Genomic DNA, 27,450 nt, shown 5'->3' on the forward strand with positions numbered 1-27,450 from the left:
ACCACATCTCTCCACTGTGCAGCAGCATGTTAGCAATTTTCCAAATCCAGTGATCTACTCTAATGGCTCTAATGGCTCAATAGTTTGAATGGTTTTAGATTCAAATTACTAGGATAATTATTCCTTCCATTTAACAGACTAGTTATAGTGCATACTGCTATTAGTTCAGTGACTTTCAATTACCTAGTTCCAAGACATTCAAGAGAAGACATTAGGAACACTTCAGGGTTGGTCTCTAAGATTCAAACAATTTTAACGCATTATGCTTTGCTAAGACTAATGAGGAAAAAATGTGCTACACATCCCACAGTAAGTTCTTAAACGTGATAATACTAGTTTGTCTTTGACATTTAACACATGAATTTTTAGTTCAGATGCATAATGATTTTAGAAAAAAAATTGGGAATGTTATGGGGATGGCTATTCTTCATGCAACTAAGGCCCAAATGAAAATAGTTTATGTGGTAATGAAAAAATAACAAATTTTCTGGAAATTCATGGAAAAGATGTAGTTCCTTCCTCTTAACAAATCATCCACATGCAGAAACCACAGTTCTCCTCACTGCAGTTAGTAATCTTAGGAAGCAGCATAGTTAGACATGTCTAACAAAAACATGTAACAAGATCACTGTCATTATGGAATGAAAATTACCTTTCTATAAAAAGGGACACCATCAATTTTAAAGCTAATGACAAGAAATATGGATCTATACAGTACAATTTGTATATAGTACAATTCTAAAGGTTCTGAGAAACAACTTTTCCAAATGCTCCTTTTCTATTACTATGTATAGGACCCCAGCTATCAAAACACCACTCATGACTTGAGGCAAGGGAGTGAAAGGCACAAAACAATGGAGCACATAATGAAGGTTCTTCCTGCATAAATGCACTCATTTCACTTTATGCTTCTAGCTTATCATGGTTTTAATTGATAGTGTCCCTCTAAAAGACTGCTTTTCAAAAATCAAGCAACTAAAAAAACATTCAAAGAAGACAACACAGCCTAAACCAAATTATTCTTCACACATATATGAAGAACTCTCTGTATCCTATGTGCTAATGGGTCACTTAAATGTCTGTTATTTTAACCAAGTCAATCAAGGGGTTTTTTGTTATATCCTACCTACACAACTGCTGTGATTATACGTCCCCTTAGACATACTGCATACAGTTTATATATATGTGTATACACATATACTCAAATATGGAACAAACAGATTGCAGCCTCAATCCTATCAAAACTTACCCAAGGGTGTTGCCTGCCAGTCTGCCCAGAGTTTCAGAACCAGACAGAAACCATGGGGAGTCACTAGTCCTGCCTGGCCTGGATGTCCTTCCTGCCCCTGAGCCACTGCTCAACTTTGAACTGAAAGTAAAAGATGGTAAATCAGTCACAAAACAATCCCAAATGGGTTAAGAACAAAACCTGGAATCCCAGGTTGAAATTCTCAGGGACTTAGTCTGGTAACATACCAGCTTAAGCAACACCCTTGGGGAATATTCCAAACTAATCTAACTGTATATTAAGAGGTACACTGGAAAAAGAAAGTGGAAAGCATGCCTAACAGACCTTACGTACATGAGCAATCCATAATAGCACAGTTGCAAATACATATTAAACTAATTAGTGATTGGAATTAGCCGCTGTGCTAAGTTTTCCATTAGTATCTATGTACAAATTGTAATCAGCAGGTGTTCTAACTGTAAACCTGAGCCTGAGCATATGCTACTTCAATATTAAGTGGCTTAAATTCAAATGTGAACTGCAAATTAGTCCTATGAAGGGGGACTTACCTGGACCAAGTACCACAGATCTAGAAAGTGACCCTTGCCAGATGGGACCACTTTCAGAGTGGATTCTACATTAAGCTTAACAGTTTAACACAGCTTCTTTCTAAGGATTCTTTTTGGAGTAGTTTGTTTCTTGAAGTTAAAGAGAGCCTGTCTCACCTCTTTCAGAATCACATATCAGAATCACATATACTATTTCTTCCTACACTAGTTTGTCAAGCTAGGCTGCATCACTATATCCATTGTGTCTCTACTCAAAGTATCCATTCCAAAATCTACTTTGAAAACAAACAAATAAAAACAAAACCAGAAAAGCAGCTCGGCTGCTTATTGAGTTTAAAAAGAAGAAAAGCATTTCTTACCCATCACTATTCTCAGGTTTACCCAATTCCAATCTGTCTGGTTGAACTGAAAAACCAATCCTGCAGACTCTACCATCCTGCATTTAGAAGAAGAAAAGCAAGTGTTCAAAACTGAAATGTAAGTCAAATTTACAGTAAAAATTAAAACACAAGTCTTCAGTTACTGAAGAGTGTTAATCAATTTAACGTTAGAATAACTAATTTTAACTGTATGGTTTCAAGTTTGTTATCTGAGAAGATTTCAGCAACTTACCTCCAGAAGAAATGCAGCGTGATTTGGTCCCACCACACACTGTTTAATAGTGGCCTGTTCCAATACATTCAAAGGTGGGTGGCTGAAAATAAAAAGTGAGAATTTATAGCATTTTAGAACTTTTGAAGTCTGAAAAAAAAAAACCCACCAAGTTGTGCATGGAAGGAAAAATGTGCTGCGGTGGTTACCAATACGAAAAACTTTCAAAAATTACTAAACAAGCATTAATTGAAGCACACAGCACATAAAATGCAGGAGAAAGATCTTAAAAGGTGATAGTTTTCACTTAATCTGATCAGTAATAAACAACAGGATTTATATCTCATATTAAGAAGTCATTTTGTAATTTATCGTAACTGAGAACCTCCCATTTTCTTCCTGTGTTATCTGAACTGTGTTATCTGAAGCATATCTGGACTTCAGTATCAGTAGCATTGAGGATTTCTAAGGCCCCATCACCTACAGTACAATCATCTGCTTCTTGTTGTTGTTAGAGAAATTGTGCTTTCCTAAATGACTTACAGCAGCATGTGATGTGCCTTACCTGTTTAAATTATATTTGTTCAGCTTCTCTGAAACTTCTCTTAATCTGAAACAGAAAGAAATGAAGCTGTTATTTGATGACATACTCCACAGTCCACAACATCCACTCAGCCAGCTTATTTATGATGTTATGGGAACAACTTACGACCACATTTATTGAAGTTTAATATAAATACTACTTGGTGCTGTGAGTCTGTTTAAGAACTGAAGAGTGTTCAGCTTCAAATCAGGTTTTTGCTTTGGAGGTATTTTGCTTTGGAATTTTACCTGTGCCACAGAACCAATGTTTGCTTGCACTTCCATGTGTTTTGCAAGTCACTATCAAAAAATACTACTCTTGCCTTGTTATAACCATTTACACCTTCATGCACAAAATAAACATATAAAGCAATGACCATGAACTGCAGATCTACTTGTATTTCCTTGTATAAGCTTGAATAAAGTATCCCAGAGGAGAAAGGATTATAATCTTCTAGGAAATCCAAGTATGTGGCATGTGAGAGCCAAAAATACGACAGTAAATTCCCCAAAACAGAAAACACAAGGAAAGAGATGAACAAAAACCAAGGGCAAAAGGGACAAAAACAAATTCTGACTACCAGAAGTAACAATCCAGGGAAACATCACTATTTATAGGATTATGTAAAACATTACCTTTACTAAAAGTAAACAATGTCTCCAAAAATTCAACAGATCAGAGCAAAAGAAAGGGCCAAGCCAACTACCACTCCTGCTTACAGGATACTGTATCCAAAAGTGGAAAGCAACAGAGTAATTTCTAAGGTAATTTCAAATCAGGAAAGATCCACTATGGGCAGCAAGGACACTTGAGTACTGTCAGGTAGGCATGTCAATCAAAGCTTAGGTTCCTTTCCTTCCAAAGGAGACAAGCAATCTGAAAAAGCCCCTAAAGAGCTCCCAATTATAGTCAGAATATTTGTATTATATCAAGATATAAAACCAAGACAAATTCTGTAAAAATGGTGCAAGGTCTTCTTAATGAGGAAAAAAATTCTCAGCTTTGGTGCCATGTTCATCCTAGCATAAACCAGCAACACTTTTCTAACCCTAACAAAAAGACAGGCATGCCAGCACTGTTTTCCTCTGCTTGAATCCATATTTTTAATCCTTCATTTTTACTTGCTTTATTTCAGTTCCTACACACAGACCATGGACAACAGACTTCAGCTACTTGCAAACCCTGAGCATGATGAAGAAAACAGAGTAGGGGCCCAAACAGTGAAATCTCAACATTATCAACAGTATCTAACTCTAAAGTACTTGTCCTGAGTGAAAAAATAAGGGAAAAAAATCTCCAAGTCCATTTAGAAACAAAGTATTTTATCCTGATATAAGTAACTTCCAAGCCCAAGAAGAAAGGAAAAGTGAAAAGAAGGGAGCAGAAAGGAGTTGAATGTGTTTAGAATTGCCTTTTGCTATCCAAACCAAGCTGCTGGTTTGTAAGTAGGCGATTTCACACTCCCAATTTCCAGCCACAACTACTCCACACAGGCCAAGAGTACATATGCACATAAGGTTTCTGTGAAGACAACCCACAAAAGCAAGAGAAAACACAAATGTCCCGTGCAGTCTGTGCAAAAGGTACCCCACAAGAGTGAACTACTGTGGGAGACTGTGGAATGAACCCCAAGGTGAACAGCATACACTCCACACTGTATCATATGGCTTTATACAGCAAGCAGGGATTGCTGCAAAATATCTGACAAGTTAAATATCCCTGAAGTTTCATGCCTTGAGTTTATCACCTAACAGTTGCCCACAGGAATCCTGAGCAGTTTCCCATTAACATTTTTCTCCTGGCAAAAAAAGTGTAATAACTACAGAATAGGAAAACCTATCTTTAAATTCATTGCACTGCCTTTAAGAAAAGCTGACAGCAAAAAAAAGTAGTACTTTATTGGAGATGGTTACTAGACTAGTCTGTGAGCAACATTTAAAGCTTCCTTATCTGAGCCCTGGTCACAAGACCAGACCACTACCAAAGAAACAGACGTATTTAAATTTGAAAAAAATCATCATACTGCTTTCATACCTGTAAAAAATGAAGTAGTAGGAAAGAAACATGCTCAGAAAGCTAAGCCTTCAATAGTCAATGAATCCACGAGTAACATCAGTCTCAAGAGAGTAGGTCTATCTGCAACAAGCACATGCCAAAAGAGATCTAACATTGCTGAAAAGAGGCTGTTGTCAATCTTCAATAGGAGGAAACAGAGACAATAGGAGGAAACAGATATATGCAACAACGCTGAAAGTACTAAACTATCCTATAGGAAAAAAAAAAAAAAAGTAAAAACTATCTCATGCCTCAACCATCTCATATGCAACTGCTGTGACAGCAAAATGACCAAGTGCTGCTGCTAAGCTCCTGTAAGTCCAGGAGGAGTTGAATTTGATGCAGAACAGCACTGGAGCTGTTCCCTGCTGGGCTGCTGGTTCCAGCCTCATTTTTCCCCTTCCTTGTGCTGGTAGCAGCATCCACATGACCACCAGTCACAAAACCAAACCAGCAGGAAAACAAGAGCAAAGCAGAAAGATGTGTTTGTATACTGTGTGCGTAGAGTCTCTCTGTGCTAATAAAAACTTGAAATAATCTCCTGCAGCAATCTAAGCCTTTCTACCTGCACAGTTGCAGGGTACTGTACACTCACCCTCTGAAGGGAAAAGCTTATTTAAGATCAGGTTGATTTTAATAAGACAATAATTTCAAATGATGGTGCTCTGGAGAAAGAGGTACAGGCAGAGACGATTTATTCAATTCTCACATTAAGGTCAACATTTTCACTAAGACCTTTCTGTGGCAGATGAAATCTTCAATATAAACGCCTTGACAGACTATGCTTCGAAAAGTTCTCATTAAAGGCAATTAAACTATTTCAAAGGACAAAGTTAGAAGCAACACATATTTTCATCACAAACATTTTTGAAGAAATGCACTAGCTTGACAACACTTTCAGACAAAACGTTTAGTGATGGCTCCTGTATCAAGATACACATTCTTTAAATATTTACTGAAATTAATCCAAAAACAGTTGTGAGGAAAACAAAACCAGTTTGTCCAGGCCAAGTAGGTATTTCTTTAATTTCAAGTTTTGCAGCTCCAATTTCTAGCCTCTAGCAATTGATCAAAATAGAAGGGATCTATGCTCACACTAAGCAACCAAAAAGCCTCTAAGTCAGGACTACCACAGCTAAGATTTCCCACATGGCACTTTTATTCATCACAAGACATTACTTTTTCCAAAGAAGTTTTTTGTTTCCAGACAAGTTTATCTCAGGACCCACACTTCCACCACATCTTGCTTTATAAAAGCAGGTTAGGCTTAAAAATGCAGAAGAGTTACTCAATTTCAAAATACTGAAGGTAAGTATTGCAGAGGAAGGAAAGGTACTTCTTGAAACAACTAAATAAACAAAATGTAAACAAAAAACAAACAAACAAAAACCACAAACCAACACCCCCACATGCAGACACAAAAAGAACCCCACAAACAAACAAACAAAATCCCCACACCTCAAACCCATAAAATCCCCAAAACCAGCTTGGTATGATTAACAACTTCAAGTAGGGAAATAAGAAATAAAGCTACTTGAGGCCTGGCAGGTTTTTCTAAGTGATCAGGTCTCTTTAAGACAACTTAAAATGTCAGTGAAGTCTGCAAGCCAACAAACATGAGACTTCCACACCAGAGCAGACAGAAGTATGCAAGTACCACTACAGTGCTGTTCCAAGGGAAGACTAATACTAATAATAACAAGCAGATACCAAGGGGACACACCCATATGACACAATCCATTTAAGCACTAGAGAACAGTATTACATGTCTATCAGCACTTAAAAGGTAAATACAACCTTCATCCCTGTCCCTCAGCTGAGATCCTGAAGTGCTCTGAGCACAGGAGCCAGACCCAAGGAAGTATCACTGTGGGCAGTTCATGGGTTTTGGCCCAGCAGAGCTGCACAGCCTCCAGATCAGACCTCTCACTCCTGCCTGTCTTGAATCATCACACTGCAATGAGCTCCTGTGCCTGTCTGTCAATGTCACACGAATAGGCTCAGAAAAGCAGAAAATGGACACCAAGGAAAAGCTTCAGCAAATACATTATCTTCATTTACTAATCCCAGGATAACTTTGACACTAGATGCTGTCACTGATGTAAAGTCACACCCAGCTATCTTCTGCACCACAGTACATACAAAGGGATCCTGCCCCGACCTGGATCTCAAACATTAGAGAGCAGCTTCCAAGGAGGCAGCCTTCCACAGCTACACCTTTCTCCTACTGGAATAAATGAAGATTTAGAGCGTGCTTTAGGTCATTCTGGGTAGAAAGTGGGGAGAATCCATAAAATCAAACGCTAAAGTACCACACAAAAGCAGGCAATAAGATTATATGTAGAAAATAAAGTAATGTACGTAAGAAGAAAAGAAAAGAAATCCCAAGCACAAATAAAAAATAACAGGCTCCAAGGTAACCAACACTACTCAGCAGGGTAGTGGGATAATGTGTTTAGACTATAACACACAGATCACTGAAGTGAACTAGATGACAAAGAAACACATTGCTCTACTCAGTCAGTAATCAGGAGAACCATGGCTTACACTGTGTCCTCTCCACATTTCAAGAATTATAAATTAGGACTATTTGGTTATTATGTACTAAACCAACACCTACTGCTCAGGAAATCCCTAAGCTGCAAATTCTTAAAAGTTGTAAAAGCATCACTGTACGTCTGCCCTAATACTGTTCTCCTGATAATCTAGCACTGGTCTCTGCCACAAACTGGAGGAAAATAACATGAACTTTTTGTCTGACTTCAGCAGCTGTTCTTGTATGTCATACTATCAGCAACAAAGGTTTATAGAACATGGCTCCCAAACTTTATTTCCTATTCTGCAGGATTGTCAGTTTGGTTGATAAAGATAGTTCTAGTTAACAGTTCTTTCTGGAACAATAGTAACAACACTGTGCTGAATCTGCAATCTGCAGTAGAATGCTAATATGGCAAAGATCAAACAAATTAATGTCCTGAAAACAGCTTTCTGTCACTGAAAAGTCTTCAGGTAACAGTGATTCCAGAATGAAAATTCTCTAACAGTAGACCATGACTATTTAATGATATAGCCACACTGATGTAGATAATGACCTAAGTTGGGTATAAGATAGCCCACAAGAAGGTTAAAGCACGACAAGAAAAATTAGCAAAAATAGGACATGTATTTTAGTTCTAGTTTTAAGAAAAAAAAAGGCAAATTTCATATCACTGTAGAGAAGAAGGGGAGAGCAGTGCATATTGCTTAGCAAGGCTTACAGGGCTCTGTTCCACAAAATCCTCACACAGAAGCTGTTGATGTTTAGGCTGGATAAGCAGACAGTGAGGTGAACCAAAAACTATCTGAACGTGTGGGTCCAGAGGGTGGTGATGAGTGTCACAAAGTCTGCCTGGAGGGCCAGTGACAAGCTGTGTGCCCCACAGGTCAATTCTGGGTCCAGTCCTGCTCAACACCCTCATTAACAACCCAGCTGATGAGGCAAGTTTGCTGATGACACCCAGCTGCAAGGACTGCTGGATATGATGGAAGCTGCTGCTATCCAGAGCACAGCAACCTCACCACAACCAAGGAGAGGCAAGGCACAAACCCCTGCACCTCACCAGGAACAACCACATGCACAAGAGCAACCACATGCCAAGGACTGTCCAGCTGGAGAACAACAGTGTGGCAGAAAGGGATCTGCAAGTCCTGGTGGCCACCAGGTTGAACATGAGCCAACATGCCTTGCAGCAAAGGCAAACAGTATTCTGGCTGCAAGAGAGAAAGTATTGCCAGCACGCTGAGGCAGAAAATTCTTCTCTTTATTCAGCACTCATGAGGCCACATCTGGAGATCTGAGCTCCTCACTACAAGAGACATGAGCATACTGGATAGTCTAGCAAAGGGACATAAAAATGATTATGGTACTAGAGCATCTCTCACAAGAGGAAAGGCTGAGAGATTTGGGACTTCAGCCTAGGGAAGAGAGCTCGGGGGGGTGGGTCTTATCAACATATATGAACACCTGAAGCAAGGGTAGTAAAGGAGACAGAGCCAGACTCTTTCCAGTGGCACCCAGGGACAGGACCAGAGACAGCAGACACACACCAAAGTACAGGAGGTTCTGTCTGAACATCAGGAAATATTTTCTTTGCTGTGAGGGTGACCAATCACACAGGATGCTCAGGGAGATTGCAGAGTCTCAGCTCCTGAGAGTTATTGAAAAGCCATCTGAACACAGTCCTGGGGAGGCAGCTGTAGATGGCCCTGCCTGGGAATGGGACCAGACAAGATGATATCCAGCCAACCTCAGCCATTCTGCAATTGATACTGAGGACTTAAGGCTTTCAGGATGTGACCTCCACACATTTGACTTGAAGGCACAGCAGCAAAAGGAGGAGATTTCCCTCTGAAAAAGTAGGAGCTCATGTTTTGCTCTATAGAATCTGTCTAAGGTCAGTAGCACAGGACAAAAGTTACACCAGTGCGTCAAGAAAGTGTCAGAGAGTTGCACATTCAGTAAAAAAAAAATCATGGGTACTTAAATACCCAGCTGGAAGTATTCTTTCTTTAGCAGGAACAGCAAGACCAGGGCCAGACACCTGAAGAATTTGTGAAATGCCTTCAACCAGCAATGAATTCTTAAGCTGGGCAACTGGTTCTTCTAGCTCGGAATCTACTTACACCCTTTCTTCAGATTTAGGTGACAGTGAAAACATTCCCCCTCTGAATAAAAAAAAAAAAAAAAACCAGAACCATAACCCCACACCACAGTGCAGAGGATGGCCATAGCCTAGCTCAAGAGGAATACAAAGATAAAAAGCCAAACATGCTTTGTAAATAAGCAAATACCCATAAGCTACAAAACAGCACGGCACCTGTTCAGAAAAAAAAAAAAAAGCTGTAGTTAACAGTCTGAAGATGAACAGGAAGAAATCACAAATGGTTATGATTCAGAGAGGACTGCCACAGAGGAGTCACAGCATGCCTGTATGCTATTTAGCACATTATCTAGAGGAGTTGGTGGTGAAGTAGATCTACAGCTACAAGTTGCCCAAACACCTAGTGTTGTTTCTGGGGGAAAAAGAACACACTACAGGAGGAGTCAGACTCAATCTGAGGCCCTTCTATGGCAGAAGATTTACAGAAGTATAGTTTGCAAATCCAGAGAGAAATCTGTTCTCTGGTACAGAATGCATCAAATCACGATTTGAGGCCTCACATTCTGTTCAACTGCACAAAGTCCTGGCAGCTGTTTTGTTTAACATTTAGCAGAAGGCTATTTCTTTAGCCAGAACACCACAACAGCTGAACAACTGGATCACTCAGTTGGGTGAGTTCTGAATCTTAAAACAATTAAGGTTGTTAGCTACATAACTACCCATCATTTTAGGAAGTATATCCTGTTGTGATAACGAATAAACACAAATAATAGGAATTTAGAGCCCCATGGTTCTAAATTCAAGAATACTTGAAAAATACACACATGATAATAGCATGAGCAGGGTTACTACACTGAACAACAAACAAATGCTAGCTATCAAAATACAGCTAGGAAGCTGTGTACTTCTTTAACTAGAATGAGTGAAAATTAAAAGACCCTCATTAAGGCAAAGAAATAAAAAAAATTCTATTTTTACAGTCAGAACATTGCTGTAGTGATTACATTAAAAATGCTAACAAAATAAAAATCCAGTCACTGAAAACCATAGAACCCTTTTGTGTCCCATTGTGATAAGATTGTTAATGCTCCTTCAGGAGTTCCTGACGAGCCACCAGGGAGGCTGTGAATTTACCAGCACACCAGCTCAAAGCCTGGAGAGGCAGGTTCTGGTCCCAGCTGAGGCTACAGCAGGAACCCAAATCATCCCTTCACCATTTTCCTCTGCTCTAAGCTTTTGAGAGCTCTGATCACTTTGTACAAAGTTGGAAAATGGCCTTTGATTAGAGCACTCAAATGCTATAAAAATGTTTTTTGAAGTAAGAACTGTCCCATTATTAAATACTTTGTGTGTTGACTAGAGAAAAGCAACTGTATGTTTTGTGCAAGTGATTTTGTTAAAAACAAAGCACAAACACGAACTGAATTCTAATTGCTTTGCTAAGAAGTCCAACAACCTTATTCTCATTCTGAATTAGTTTTAGCAACAGGGAAAGATCATTTAGCATGGCCAGTCCTTTACTTGCCAATTCCTCCAACTCCAAGCCTTGAAGTATTCAACAAAAACTCTGACATCACAGTGTTATCTGCATGTCACTTTTTCAAGCTTGCTAAAAACTTCCTTTTAAATACCAGACCTCCTCCTCACACTGCTCTGTCTTCCACTAAAAACACATCTTCAAAACCTTTCTCTCAGACACTGCATCTTTGATTTAGACAGGAATGGACTGAGGCCTGGAACAAAGAGTAAAGAGCAAGCACCAGGACAGAAAGACAAGCAGCCAAATTGCTTTGTCCAATGCAGAGTGCAGAAAAAATACCTCAAAAGAAACTCCAGCTTCTGAGGTGCGCAGCTCATCCCAATACTTCTTTGCACTGCCGGAAAAAAGATTCTTTTTTCCATCTGCCTGCACCCCAGCCATGCTCCAGGTACCTCCCCGAGTGTACCCAGTGTGTTTGTTCCCCTAGAAGAACTCATGAAGCAGTACATTGAGCACCTCCTGCATCACATTTTGCCCAGGACCGTATTATTTCAGGGAACAATCTTGCCAGATACAGATTCTGCACCACAAGAGAAAAAAACCAAACTCTGCCCATTCCAGCAAAAGGGCCTTTTAGTCCCCAGCCTTCCCATAAGGAGCGGGGCGTATTATTTGCCATATTACCTTCTGCCTACCCAATCTGCCCCACAATGACGAGATGTTATGATCTGTAGCATTTGAAGGTTTAAGTGCTTTTAAATTACTGCTCTAGAGACAGATACATTTTGTCAAAGTCAGTGAATTGTGTACACAGTGACTTTAAAAAATGGAAAATGAGAAAAGAAAAAAACTACTGTTAGTAGTATACTGTGCTCAAAGCCAGAGAAAAGAGTTCCAACAACCTAAGAAAAATCTTCATTAAAGATCAGACTAAAATAACTCAATTATACAAAAAAATATAAAATTGATTAAAAACCAGACGTTCTCTTCAGAAGTAACATATCTTGATATTTACTAGAGAGAGAAAAAAATGCAGCTCTGACCATTTTCAGGTCAGATAGAGAATCGCAAAAATTTCATACCATAAATGAAAGAATAACTACAGAGACATATTTAGGAAAATTAATTTTGCAAAACGAACAAGAAATTAAACTGATACCACCCTTACTGAAGGAAGTAACAGACCCCAATGGCTTCAAACAACAACGGAGTAAGGTGTACATCCAATTTCATTCCCATAGGTAAATATTTATTTTCCAGTTAAGTTTTTGAAAAAATGCTGTAGCACAAACATTTGTTTCTATTAAGTCAATGTCAGACTCCACAGTGACATCTCCATAGCGAAATTACAATTTTCAGTAGAATCCAGAGATCCCAATCAAGATCCATTTCACTGTATCAGAGCTCCCTACATACAGGGATAATCCATCTCAAAGGTGAAAAGTGAGAGGTTGAAAAAGCATAATGGATAATAGAAAATGAAGCATAATGAAAGACAGCAAGCAAATTTTAAAAATGCTGTTTTATCACAGGTTTGGATTAAAGTAATCAACTTCCACTTCTATAGCACACAGAAAAAAAAAAAAAAGACAAGATTAGCATCCAGCTTAACTAGAGATGATGGCAAACATATTGCAGAAAGTAACACCAGCAAGATCTGAGTACAAAACAGTTTCTTTCTGGGCTCTCCTAACAAATGGGCAAACTACAGCTGCATGGGTATAATCACCCTTGGCTATTTGAGATACTTTGAATCGATTCATTTGACAAATAAAAACCACACTCTCTCGAATGTGAACTGTTTTTTGGAGCTTTTTTTTTTTTTTTTTTTTTTTTTGCTGAAGACAAATTTTGTAAGATCTCCAGCAGCCTTGGTACCTTCATCTACTGCCTTACACTACTGTTGTCACAAATTAAACTGGCAGACCTCATGGCTGGCAATAAAACAACGATGATAGCAAGAAATCCCAATGCAGCTGATGTCCAAAACAGTACTAATCATGGAAATGTTTTCCAAGTTTTTTATTCTGCACTGTTTAATAAAGCACCATGATGTAAAAACTAAATCAGAAAGATGAGACCAAAATATCTTCAGGCCTCTTTTCTGATAAAAGGCAGTAAGCAGTTTAATGATGAAAAGCTGTTCGAAACAATGTTACAGAAAATATACATTTCATCTCCACTGTGGATGTAAAGCAATTTGAGAAATCATCTCAACAGCAACTGGCTTGGGATCACAAACTGTAAAATGCTACACTAAAAATCATTTCTAGAACTGCAACAAAATAATCAAGTTGAGATGTTAAATATTCACTGTACCAACACAGACTGCTGCTGTAAAACACAGTGCACTTCCAAGTGCAGCAGCCAGGATTTGCTGAAAGACTTGGTGAAGAATATTTAGTATGAGAAATCCCCCTGCCAAGTGCTGGGTGCAGCAGTGAGACTTGTGAGCAAAGAGAGCACATTTAGTGGTTACATCACTCCTGACCTGGAACCAAACTGGCAGTTTGATGTACATGCAGATGACCAGTGCTCCCACCTTAAACCTTTCTATTTAGTTTTGCAATGTTTCAACTGTTTAGAATTGTCATACTCCGTACCTTTGTATCAGTGAGATATGTAAAACAAAAAACTTCTCTCATATAAAACAAAAATCTTCTTAAAATTGAAGCAAAATACTAATTTCCCTAGAGGGGAAGGGTAAAAGAAAAGAAAACAGTCTTGGTGAGCTGTATTTTTTAAGCACAGAAAGACTTTTAGAAATAGAGCACAGAGTTTATTGTCAAAATACTTCTATGCCAGAAAGAGCAAATCAAATCTGAAGTTGAGATAATTATTCCTATAGTGGAGTAACTAATGCTGTGTCATCCTCACTTAAACTGTCAGGCTTAAGGTTTTGGACAAAATACATGTGTGCACCCTGAAAATTAGATTTGTGCCTTTATTTCAACATCTTTTTTCTCCAAATTGTTCCTCTCAATTTAAAAATCCACTAACCACTGCAAGCAGGTCTTGTCTTGACGTTCTCTCTGGGGCACATACAGATGCCAAGTACTGCAGTCCCCTCTGTGGAGTTGTTTCTAAGAGCCAAATCCTTAGTGGACTTCAATGAATTCAAGGTTAAAAGTGTACAACTGAAAAGCACAAGTAGATATTTTGTATGGTTCTTTCCTGCATAAATGGCTGATGATGCAGAGAAAGGAAAAACAGCATCTTGCACATTTAACTCCAAATTAGATTGCTGCTAGTGTAATCACTAAAATAAATAAAATACAATACCTTGAAACCCCTTCTCCTTATAAGTTTCAAATACATAATAACTTAAGTGACAAATGATTAACTGTGCCAGAACTGTGAAAAGGCAGCCACAACACAGTTGTGCAGATTGCCAAGCTTAGGTACATCCTTGGTTGTTTTTCCTCAAGTGTCAAGTCATTTTTCATGTAAATATAACTGTGTACTGAACAGTTATCTACTTTAGATAGTTTAAGGAAGTCTCTCACCCTTCACATCTATTTTTTGATTGAATCATATATTTGACAAACATCTTAGATGGCAATCAGAATATTTCATAAATACATACTACATCAAAAATTACCTCAAATGTATGTTATTTTTTATAGTTTTTAACTTTTACAAATATTTAATGCATGAATGTTGTTGACTGATACCTTACTGTTCTTAGAATTAAAAATGTTGTTCTCTGACAGCTTTGACTTGCAGTCCCAACCTTATAATACAGCTAATAATATCTTAGTCCCTTAATTTATCATTGGTCCAAAAAATATGCTCAAACCTTACATATGATTTGAGAAGGAAAAAGGAAGCAACCTTTGTGCCCCAATTACTATTTTACTAAATTCCTTGTGACAGGTCACAACTACTCTCAGCCCAGATCACATTCACAGTACAGTTTCACATTACAGTAGCCAAAATAAACTTGCTGCTTTCAAAATGGAAGGAACTCAACCCTGCTTCCTCTTCCCCGTTCTTCACTACCAACTCTCCCTCCTGCAGCACTTTTCAAAATATCCTCATGCACACCCAACAAGGAGATAAGCCAGTTCCAGTTCCTAATGCACTAAATTATATTTACTTCACTTTACCAGGGCTATCTCTATATCATTTTAGCAAGTTAAGTTAGTTTCCTATGGGATCAGAAACTTACAGTTAGTGCAAGGTAAGAGGCGGGGAAAGCAAACCTCCGCCTTCAGAGCAATTACTTCGACTTACAACATCTCAGAAAAGTTTCTGCAGGAACATTCACAGACAATTACATATGTACTCTCTAAAAATCTGGGGTGTAGCAAGCAATTGTAATCAGAAGATGACCCTGTGGCAGAGCAAAGTCCAAAAAGGCCTAAAATACCAGCCTATGTAAAAGTAACCTTCCATATTCAACCAGACAGGAAGTAACATTGTAAATTCTGATGATTAACTGCCCAAATTATTGTTCTTAAATAACAATACTAAGTAAAATCAAATCTTAATGTACTGCTGCATGTATGAATCCTATAACACTCTACATTACCACAGTGGTGTGCAAATCTTTTGAGGCAGCCAAACCATTTTATATTTTAAAAAGTGTTTCCAACTAAGAGTCTCATGATAAATAACAATAATAATAATAATAATAATAATAATAATAATAATAATAATAATAATGTTGTCATGACAGTCATACCATTCCCTCCTTCTCTTCTGAAAGAGGACAATCTAAATTTGGCTATGCTTTCAAGAAATTAATCCTTAAACCAAATTCAACACTTAGCCCATTACTAAAGTTTATCAAGCAGCTGTAACTCAGGGAATTCAAACACTACATCAGTTTTGGCTTCCCAGTAATTAAAGCACCTATTCCTGTTTGAAGCGGGCTACCTGCACTTTCGCTAAAGTAGATTAGGAAGAGTTTAAAGCACACCAAAATAAATCACTTAAGCCAAAAGAAGTACTGTATTATCTGCACCAAACTTGCAGATTCTCTATTTAAGAACACACCAGTCAATCCCTTCTGTTCCCCAGCGTGGGGCAGCAGCAATGCAGACCATACCCGAGTAACAGCAGAGAAGTTCATGCTCAGGCTGCTCCTCTAAGAGGAGGACACTGCTCTCCCAGCAGGCCTGTGGATGTGGCAGAGGGGCTCAGGCCGTGCACTATCACTTGAACATTAACACTTGCATTATCAGGAGCTCCCTCTCCCTCCCTGTGCGTGGCTGCTGCAGACATGTGGGGCCAAGACACCAGCTCCACATCCTGCTGGGTCCCTGCACAGCCACACCACGCCCTAGGCCAGCTCCTTCCAGCAACATCTGCTTGAGATTTTTAACAGATTTGCTCATCAGTAAATGCAAGGGGGGGTGGCCTTTGCCAGAGTAGCAGCCACATGTCCACTGATCACTTGCACAGTACCTTAAACTGATGTGCAGATTAATAAGGTATGTTCTTGCTAGATTTTTTTTTTCCACGTAAATTGATTATCAGAGTGCAAACAATGCAGGCAATGCAAAGTATACAAGTTAAATTTTCAGTTCGAGCACGGCCTAAAGTTAGTAACATTCAAATAACAGAGACAGGCACTGAATGTATTATTAAGGGAAAACAGGGTCATGTAAAGAATGAGATAATCCTTTCTTCCCCCAAAGCTGACTCTACATACAGACTCACTGAAGCTTCAAATTAACTTTTCTCAGGTATGCTACTGGTTTCAAGGATGCTACTGCCAGAAAACTCAGTACATGACACTTCTAAATACTCATATTCAGAATACCCTCTATTTAACCAAATTCATTACAGCTCATCTTCGGGAGGAGAGAAAAGACCACATTAACATTGTGTCAATGACCACTTCAAAAATTACATCTTACTCTCTGCTAGGACTTAAGCAGTTTAGCTCACAAGAATTTTCTTAGTACAAGGTAAAAACAAAGTCAAAGCTTTGACATGAATCCTGTCCCTGAAGGTTAGCTCACATACGGAAAGCCATTTATGTAAGGTGAAAGATTCCCCTTTCTCCTTCCACAGAGCAGCAAGTTAAACTGCTCCTGTGAGGTTTCATAACAGCCAAGAAAAGGCTATTTGTCATGGTTACACTCACTTCCTAGCCCAATATAAAATTAAGAAATATACTAAGAATTTACTAAGATTAACTTATCTATGAAAACGTGTCAAACTTCCTTCACAAAGCACAAAGTTTCCAACCCTGAAAGAGGTGAATAATTGACAAAATATATCTAACACCCACTGCAACAGAAGCTGGACATCTCTTTTTCAAATATTAAAGGCATTAATTATTTACATCCCAAATACTCTATGGAGCTGTTTCTCAAACTGCAGGCCATACTGAATTTTTCTTCCATTAAACTCCTCATATTCAGTCTGCAGACAACAAATTGCTTGAGGAAAAAATTCCAAGTTACCTATCTACCCTAATAAACTTACCAGAAAAACCTCAATTACCTCAGTTCATCCTACACAAAAGCTGAGCCTAGTATCCATTTCAAAAGACAAATCCTAATACAACTACAAAATTAAGTATGACCTTGTCCTCTGTGAACTCTCTTCAGTGCCAACAGCTCCCAGACATCTGAGTGAAGAAGTCCACACTGTTTCAGCTTATTTGAGAGAGGACTAATAATTACCATCAGGGTACAATATTAACCTACATTTTCAAAAACACTAGCTAAGAAGTATTCTCAGATGATGAGTAGATGTGCTCAGGAGTCCTCTGATTATTTGTGGTTCTACAGTTACTTTCTCCTCTTTTCTTTGAAGTGTTTTCCCATTCTCACAGTTGCTGCATGAATAAGTGTGATAACAAATTACACAGAAAACCTAATGAGAACTGTAGAACAAAATGAGAGAAAATGCACCAAACCAAACTGGAAAAAACTACTTCCTCCCTTTTGTCGACTACCTAAGAGCAGAGCAACACTTCAGGAGAAGGATGGCTTCCAAAAACACTCCACTGCCTTCACACATCTACACTGGTTATTAACCATAATGTATCAAATACTTGATTACAAAAATTCAACAGTGTCCAGTATCCCGGACACAGGAGGATTGCACTGATAAATGCCTCGTGTTTTAAGTGATTACTCCTTTGATGCAGAGCACACGAATCCATTACTGAAAGCACACAATGCAGAATTATGATCCCAAAATCTGATTTTGAGAAACAACTATCATTCAGAATACAGACAGAAAAAAACCTTGACTGACCACTGCCTGCAGCACAGACTCAAAAAAGCCTATAAAGTGAGAGAGGAAAGAAACATCACAGAGACACAAGATGTTCCAAGATCCTAACTTCTATGAGTATGAGAATTTATTAAGCTATCTAGATCTTGATCTACACTGACAGATTAGTAATAAGCAGCAATGCTAAAAATGATAAAATTGAACTGGCATTTCCAGCACATATGTGTGTTCCTCAACCCTATTTATGAATCATTCTGATTTCACTGCATTACAGGTTCTGATACACAGCTACTGCACTTTTAGTAAAATTACATTTATGAAGTGGAAATTTCTGACTTGCAGCTCAGATCAAGGAGTCACTTGATTTTTCAGAATAGTCACTACTTAACAGCACCTCTGCAGCTTTCTCCATATATTAATTACTACACATTCTGAAGCTTCCTGTATCAAATAGTAGCTGTAAGAGCTGCTGCTGAGGTAAGAAGAAAAAAAAATTAAAAATCTAAAAAGCATTATGAAAACTGAAAGAGACTCGTATTTCATATCAATATGTCAACAGAAGAGCTAACATTAAAGAAAAAACAGATGAGTTCTCTCACTTGGAGCAAAGTGTGATAATTACATGCTAAATGTTTTCTAAGGGCCTATCAACATAAAAAGAAAAAAAAAAAAAGAAAATCCACTGGGGTCCTTTCAAGTTGAAAGCTCTAGATCTTACTCCAAACCAAAACAGTGCAAGCAGTGAGTGGAAGAACTCCTAGTACAGCACCATCTCTCAGTTTGTCACCCTAAAGGAAGACAGTCTATGCCAAAATTGACTGTAGTACCTATGGAGAATGCAAACCAATCCCGTAGGAATGGCTAGGCCTCCGAAGAAGCAGGATTCTGTAAAACATATTATCAGGCTAAGGGGAAAAAAAATACACTCCACACTAACACACTTTAGGTTTAGGATCTGTTTTATAATTTCTTTTCCCTGTATAAGCCTATCAATCGTGTAGTTAGCCAGAAATTCTGTCTTCAAAACTACCTTTTTTTCCTCACGGTACACCCTCAAACCTCACCTGTTTTAAGAGGAATCTCAGCAAAGACAAGTGTAGGAAAAGTGACCTGACCACAAACAACAGTGAAGGGAGTTGGACCCTGACCTACTGGTAATATCAAAACCAGGAGAGTATAACCAAGAGATTATGCTTTTTGGGACTTAAAAATATCTAAATAGAATTTAGAATCATTAAATAACATTTATCTTTAGTGTAAAAACACTTCAGGTTTCTATCCAGTGATGATTAAAGATCACGATTTATTCACACACGTATTTGTGAGAAATTAAAGATGAAGTTACTGGTTTTTAAAGTATTTCTACATAAAGGAGCAGAAGTAAAATTTGCAAGCTATTACACATACCATTAGCAATTGCTAAGGAAGAAATATCTGACAGCCACAGAGAGCTGTCAAATACACGTCAAGCAGCGAGGAAAATTTGGTTCACGGATTCATTTTCTCTCCAAAGCACTCCAGTTCCTCCCCAGCCTGCAATTTCTCTCCCCCAACCCTACACAAAGTTATCTGCGTGGTTTCCAGGCTGGCAGCTGTCACCCCCATCTCGGCCAAGCCGCGATTTGGAGCCCGGGCCTCCTTTTGTATGCAAGGCCCGGTGCCCGAGCAGGGAAGGCAGCGCACACCGTGTGACAGCGCTGCCGCCTTTCTCCCCGCTCCCGTCATTCTCTCACACGCCGCAATCCTCCATTCGCATTGTCCGCCTCGCTCCATCCCCGATTAACACGGACACCTTCTCGCTGCTCCGCCGGGGATCCCCGGGAACCCCCTTCCTCGACCAAGGATCCCCGGGAACCCCGGGATTTCCCCGGCCGGCCGGAGCCCCCGCCGGGCCCGCGGGGAAGGTGGCGGCCCCCGGCGCGGCGCGGGCCGAGCTGTTGTTGGCGGGGCCGGGAGAGGCCGCGGGCAGCGGGACGCGCGGGGAGCGGCGGCACCGCGGCCCGGCCGGGGGGGTCAGCCCGGCCCCGCCGCCCCGGGGCCCCTCCCCTCGCCCCCGGGGAGCCCCTCCCTCCGCCCCCCCTCACCGGTCGTTGAGCTGGTCCTCGGTGCCCGGCAGCGGGTGCACCACGAAGTGAATCGAGGTCATGTTCCGCGCCGGTGCCCCCCCGGCGGCGGCGGCGGCAGGAGGCGGGCGGGCGGGCGGGGGCCGGGCACACAATGGGGGCGGCGGGGGAGGGGGCTCTGGGCCTCCGTCCCTCCCCCCCGGGGGTGGTCGTGGGCCGCCCGGCGGAGTCCGAGGCTCTCGGCGGCGGCGGCGGCGGCGGCGGCGCTGCGGGCGCGGGGCGGGGCGGGGCGGAACGGCCGCAACGGCGCCGCTCGGAGCTGGGCCCGCGCCGCGCTCACGCACGCGCCGCCATCTTGGCTTCCAGCGGGCGCCGCTCCCTCCCCCCTCCCCCGCCCTCCCTGCGCCGCGACGGGGGAAAAGGGGCGGGGCCCCGCCGGCGCGCGCGGCGCCGCGCGTGCGAGCCGCGTGCTGACTGGCGCACGCCGCTCCCTCCCCCGCCACCAAGCGCGCCGCCGATTGGCTCGGCGCGCCGGCCTCGCGGCGGGACGCCGTGACGTCATCGCGCGCGGGGACGTAAGGCACCACGTGCCTCCCCCGGCTCTCCGTTCCCCCCCCACGTCTTGCCCCGGCCCAGAGCGGCTCCCCCTGAGGCGCGGGGCGGGAGCTGAGCCTTTCCTTCTGCCCTCAGCGCTTCCCTCCTGCTCCCCAGCGCTTCTCTTCTGCCCCCAGCGGCTCCGGGAGGCCTCCCTGTGCTGCTCCCCGGGGCTGCCCTGTGGGGGTACCAGGGGTTTCCCCCGATGGCCGCAGGTGCTTCAGGCCCAGCGCCCGTCGGCACCGCTCTCCCACCGGGGCTGGCTCTGCTCTTCCCAGTTCTAGTCAGTCCTCCCTGCAGCAGCCGGGAGTTTTCACCCATTTTTCAAGGAGGTTCCCAGATTCATTAAGATAGGAAGGGATCTCTGGAGATCCCCCAGTCCAAACCCTCTGCCAGGGCAGGGTCACCTGGAGCAGGGGACACAGAAACGTGTCCAGGTGGTTGTGGAATGTGTCCAAACACATCCCTGGCAGCCTGTTCCACTGCTTTGCCACTCTCTGCGTAAAGCAGCTCTCCCTTACATTGAGATGGAACTTGTGTTTCAGTTTATGGCCTTTAGGCCTCGTCCTGTCGCTGGGCACGAGCTAAAGGAGCCTGGCACCGTCCCCTGGACACATTCCTTTAAGATATTTATATCTCTTGATGCCGCCCTTTTGCAGCCTTCTCTAGACCAGCCACTGGGTTAGTTGGTGGTGTATCAGAATAAAAAACTACCACGCTGTGAAGCTCCCTGGGTTTGCATGCCTTCCCTCTGGACAAAGCTAAACTTAACTGTTCTAGGAGATTACACCTTGCCAATGGAGCTGTTTTTAACAAATTAACATCTCAATGTACCGAAGGTTGAGTAGCAAAGTCAATAAAACAGCCATTTGTTTCTGTAGAAACTAAACACCTTAGCAGGCGTTGTACCAAGCTTTGATTTCGTGGTAGTTTTTTTTGGGGTGTGGTTTTTTTTTTGTTTTTTTTTGTTTTTTTTTTTTTTTTTTTTTTTTTAACTGGAATTTGCTGCTTTTGCAGCCTGCTCTTGTTTTGAGGAAATCAGAAATTTGGAAAACTAACTTAGAATTTTTTAGCACGTGAGGAATGATGGTAATTGCATGGCAGTGGTACCAAAAATCCTCCAGGACCTAGTTCAGTGAGTTAGAATTGATTTCTGAATCTGTATAATCATAAACCCTAAAAATCTCAGTTTGTTCCCCCCATTTCTAGACCTTAAGGAGCTTTGTCTTCCATTCCCCTTTCTTCCTAGGCTCTTTCTCCAGTACAGCCAAAAGGAGCTAATCCAGCAATTGCCTGATGCAGCTGCTTGCTGCCCAGAGATTTGGGGAGTTTCTGAAGGTTTTCTTTTTCCCAACTATCATTAACATGAGGAAATGTCATAGAGAGAAGAAATATTCAATTGATGCATTCCAGATTTCTTATTCTCAGATGAAGTTTCCCCATATGTTCTGTTTTCAAGTGGCAGTGATCCTCAAATGCCTTCAAGAATACAAATGAGTAATTTAGCTTATCCTGGGAGGAAAATACTAACAGGTTTCTGGAAATCTGCAAGGCATGGAATAGGACTCATTCTGTTTGGTAGTGAGACAGTGCTGTGCTTTTAAAAACTAGTTTTTAAAAGTCTCGTTTTTAAAAGTAAGAGGTTTTTTTGGTTTTTGTTTTGTTTTGTTTTGTTTTTTTTTTTCTTTTTCCCCCCCTTAGAACAGAGCTTAGAGTTTATTATTTAGTTCTGTGTTTGATTTAGTTCTGTGTTTGTTTTGTTAGGTTTTTTCTGCCTTTTTTATTTTTTTTTCCAACATCAGTCTTTATGCTTTCCCTGAAAATACTTGTGGTGTTTATCACAGTGAGAGATTCTTATGAGCTGTGTTGACCTCAGTTATTTTATCAAAATCACTTGTGTGTTTTGATAACCACCTGAAAAGACCTGCTTCTCAATTTGATTTTTTTTTCCCCCAGAGGAAAAGAAAAATTCCCTTTGGCAGTCATTCTTCTTTTCCATTGAACAGTAGGAAGATGGGTCACATGAATTCCTGCAGAGCCCTTCAGAATGCTGTCAAGAATTTCTGGCAGATTTTGGGGTGTTCTAGGTACTTGTTTGCTTTTCTGTTCAAGATGTAGCTCTCCAAAGCAGTTACATTTCCAAATACTATGACTTGTTCATTGGAGTTCTCCAAGGGGGTGGATATAAGGAAGATATTTCCATTACACTCTTCCTTCCACCATTAACACACAGCCTTTAAAAATTAAAGAGCTATGGAAACCTGTTAGATACAGGAAAGGAGCTGGGAAAGCCCTAAGGGATTGCACATCTGTTAGGCCTCGGCAGTCTGCTGCTGACCATTTCTGAGCTTTATTTACATTGTGTCTAAACCCCAGTTTTAGCCATTGCTCGTGGCTTTGCCAATGTAAACACTCACCATGACCAAAATTAAAAAAAAAAAATTAAAAATGGATTCCACTGGAACTTGTATTCAGAGCCAGAATAAACTTGAGTAGTGGAAATGTCAGCTCTTGTTCACACGAGAAGTTTACACTGCTGTCTAAAATGGCAACTAAGCATAGGTGAGAGGACACAAAGCCAAGTGCTCAATTGGTGATGTTATTGTGACACTTTGGAATATGGAGGAAGTTCCAGCTCAGGGATTTGAGGCTGCATCTTACCGGTTGACTTTTGCATTACCAGGAAGAGGCAAGCATTGAATGCCTGCCTTGGCCACTTGTTCTTGGAAGGTAATTACAGGGGTTACAGCTTGATGGCCCTTTGATTATCTGAATTTGACTTCAAATAGCATTGCTTTCTGTTTGCAGAACTACTCATTTTTACAACTTGTGTTTCTTAAGAACTTCAAAAGAGAAGATTTTTCCCAAGTTCTCTTGATTGCCCCACTCTGTTGGATGTGACCATCCAATACTGAAATGGTATTTAAGCATTCATATTTGCCAAGTCATGAAAAAACCCTTAAGAACCAAATCAGTTTTTTTTTTTTTTTCTTTACAAACTATATCTTTAAGACAACATTGTATGTATTGGTCTAAGATATTTGGCTGCCTACATTGTAAAGCTCCTCTGTGTGTAGATAGTGCTATTTTCAGGTCTACGGGTAAAGCAGCAGCTTCCTTATGAAGGTGTAGCTATAAATACACCAACACCTAACCAGCAAAACAAGTTTCTTGCTGGTATATTTTCTGTGCAAGAGTTTTGTCAGCTTGGAAATACTGTACAAAATAACTCCTGTGGGATCACTGCTGTCATGTCTGAAATTCAGTTTTGGTGAGAGTCAGCATTTCCTGGAGTTTTCAGACTGATAGAAGCATAGAGTTTGGCAAGGATCTCTGGAGGTCATCTTATCCAGCCTCCTGCTCCACAAACATTTAGTTCCAGTGGATCAGGAACTTTCACATCAGAAAAAGCTTCTGAATAATATGCACTGGGACAGATTTATTCTCAACTGCTTGTTACTTGACAGCTGCAGGCCAGGTGGATTACACAGAAGTCTGTTCTGCTGGGAGGGGACCTGCTGAAGATGGGAGGATTGTGGTAGCAGGACTGCAGGGGACTTTGTGCTGTAAACAGTGGCAGCAGATGCCAGCAGCTGTACCACAGGCAGCACTGTCTGCAGCTGATGGGACATGCAGAAGTCAGGGAAGAGGCCCTGAGTGGAAGTAAAGGCTTCAGGCAGTGGAGGAGAGCTCCAGAATGCACTTTCCAGGCTGTTAACTCCAGATGTCAACAGAGATGACATCAGGCTGGCACCATAAGATTGTATTTTGCTGTGGAAGAAATGAGGCCAGCATTCCTGGAAATGTCAGGCAAGAATGCTGTGCAGAAAACTGCAGTTTCTAGATTTTTCCCAAGGCTGAAAAGAAGTTCCTATAATGAGCAGCTAAGTGCATGGCAAGGTTTCCATCACCTTCTGTCACAGACTGAAGCAAGGTAGCTTAGTAAGGTTCAGAACTGATGAAAACTCATTTTCCAGGACACTTTTCTTACAGTGGATTTTTCAACGTTGCACACACCATTTCTCTCTGCCCTGGGATTCTTCAATGACTAAGAAAACGTTCAGCTCTGCTTTGATCTTTATCTTTCCCCTAGCTGCAGTACTAGGTGCTTCTCCTGCTGCCTCTCCAATCCTTGGGTCAATTAAGATAGCAGAGACCTCTGAGACCAGAAGTTTGTGTCAAAATTTGACTGAGATTCAGATATTCAGAAGCAAATTTGGTGAACTTTGACACACAGCCTGGACTGAAATACATCTGTTTAAAATCAGGCTATACTGGAGGTGCCTGATCTCCCTTCTTGTTTGTCTGATCTACTCTGCATTTCCTCTCTTCAGCTTCAGTTCTTCAGTGAAGGACTTCAGGGATAGAAATTAGGATTCTGAAATTTAGCTCCCAAGAAAGCTGGAGAGGGACTTTCTACAGAGGCACATAGTAATGGCTTTACACTAGATGAGGGCAGATTTAGATGAGAGATAAGGTGGAAATTATTCAGTGTGAAAGTGATGATGCACTGGAGCAGGCTGCCCAGAGAAGCTGTGGATGCCTCATCCCTGGAAGTGTTCAAGGCCAGGTTGGATGGGGCTTTGAGCAGCCTGGTCTGGTGGAAGGTATCTCTGCCTATGGCAGAGAAGTTGGAACTAGATGATCTTTAATGTCCCTTCCAACCCAAATAATTCAAGGAACCTATGATCTGTTACTCCTTTCTTTACTCTACAGTATGGTTTGCTTTCTCTGCTTAGGGATGTTGGCACAACATGTCTGGGATCAAAGTGAGGTCTCTGCCAAGTGTTTGGTGGAGTTTGTAGATCCACCAGTACCTGGTAGCCTGAGATTTTGACACTCACTTGACATTGCTTCTTACCATGATTGTAACCCCTTACTTGTGTCTTTCTCTTCCAGCTCCCACAGAGAGACTTCTGAACATCCATTCCTTCTGACTGGGCATCCAGGACATTTCTTCTTGTCCAGGCCCCACCACAAAGTTTACGTGATCACTTTTTTGTGTGTAGACCAGACCTGTCCACTGACAAATGCAGCTGAGTGTGACAAGAGGAGCTCACCAGGCATCCTGGGCACTGTGCAGGAGCTGTGGGCAACCCTTGTGTGACTGTCCCTGTAAGGTGGCATGGCCAGAGCTGGCATGCACAGTGTACATGGTGAGACTGAGACTGTGTCACCTGGGCAGGTGTTCCTGTGCAGGTAGCTGTAAGACAGAGTTGTATTCTGTCATACCAGAGCAGCTTCCTTCAAGTTTCTGATAAGGAAAAACAGAATTTGTTTGAACTTTGGCAGCTTTAAGTTGGGCATGTGTTCCTAGGGGGTTGTCTGGGTTCTCCATGGAATTGCCTTCTCCTTGTTGTCTGTCTGCAGGCTGTCAAGGGAGTCAAGGTGATTAACTAGGACAAGAAAAGGGTTTTTAATTTTCCTATTATTTTCATTTGATTGGGTTAGCTACTCTTGTCTTAACCATATTTACCTTCAAATATGGATGTTTGGAAAAAAACACGTGTGGGTGAAATGCATTCACAGCAATAGTTCTGTATGGCCTTGATTCATGTACTGCCTTCTGAAATTATTGCAGAGTACCTTTGTTTCTGGCAGGGAAAGGAGTGGAGACCTTCCAGGTCAAAAGCAAATTAATTATTTCATGGGCTCCAGTGGGGGCAGGATTTACCTTTCAGCATACATACTTTCAGCCTACTTCTTAGCTGCTGTTCCTCTGTCATTAAATAGCCATTTGTCATGGATGGGTATTTATAATACAGGAAGAAATAGTAGATAGTTCTTGGGTTTTAATTCCCCTTGAAAAGAATATTAAAATTTAGGCATTTCCAGGGAAGTTCAGCATAGCACAAAGCAGTGGGTGCCAAGTCCCAAGCCATCCCTCTTTTGAGGGTGGTTTTGTTGGCCAGCTCTAGCTGTTCCTCATGGACTGAACATCCACAGCTTTCCCAGAGATAATGAGACACTTTGGGAGTGCAGTTTCCCATTTGGTTTTACCCCAAAGGAGGCCAGGTTGTGTGCTCTCAGGCTGCTCCACAACATCAGACAGAAGATGGTGAGAGGAAGATGAGTTTCGAGCCCAAACTGCTGATTCAAACAATAATACAGACATACAGAGAGAAAACTGATCTGCTTGTGAAATAGCTCCAAAGCACCCTCCATTTATAGCTGGCACTTTAAGCAAACCAGAGGCTGTGTCATTTGAGAAGTGGCTTATAAACAGTGGCTGTTTGGGAGAAATTTTGCCTGTGCAAAATGAGTGTACACAGAGGCTACAAATCCACCATCCCTTCTGAAATATCTCTTCCATATTTCAGCAGTTCGATGTTCCCGTCAGGAGGTGCAGGCGAAGTGTCAAACACAGCCCGTTCCCTTTAAATGATGGGTTTTGCTTCCAGGGAAGATTGCACCTTCTGCTAAAAATCTTACACGCTTTTGTCTTCT

The 27,450-nt window shown here is 41.3% G+C and overlaps 1 protein-coding gene across 8 annotated transcripts in view; it reads right to left on the bottom strand.

Moving 5' to 3' along the window:
* Positions 1-20,508, bottom strand: part of UBR5 (ubiquitin protein ligase E3 component n-recognin 5) — an 84,438-nt gene extending 63,930 nt beyond the window's left edge. For 7 of the 8 annotated variants that reach the window (XM_083854692.1, XM_083854688.1, XM_083854690.1 and 4 more), the window contains exons 1-5: positions 20,431-20,508; positions 2,954-2,998; positions 2,410-2,491; positions 2,157-2,233; positions 1,250-1,369 (exon numbers count right to left, since the gene is read on the bottom strand). In XM_083854692.1, the coding sequence (XP_083710818.1) occupies positions 1,250-1,369; positions 2,157-2,233; positions 2,410-2,491; positions 2,954-2,998; positions 20,431-20,492 (386 nt within the window). In that variant the 5' untranslated portion in view covers positions 20,493-20,508. The remainder of the gene's footprint in view (positions 1-1,249; positions 1,370-2,156; positions 2,234-2,409; positions 2,492-2,953; positions 2,999-20,430) is intronic. The other variant, XM_083854693.1, reaches the window with a different exon arrangement.
* Positions 20,509-27,450: the final 6,942 nt, after the last annotated feature.

Source organism: Zosterops lateralis (assembly GCF_965231275.1).
Source record: "Zosterops lateralis genome assembly, chromosome: 1".
Lineage (NCBI taxonomy): Eukaryota > Metazoa > Chordata > Aves > Passeriformes > Zosteropidae > Zosterops > Zosterops lateralis.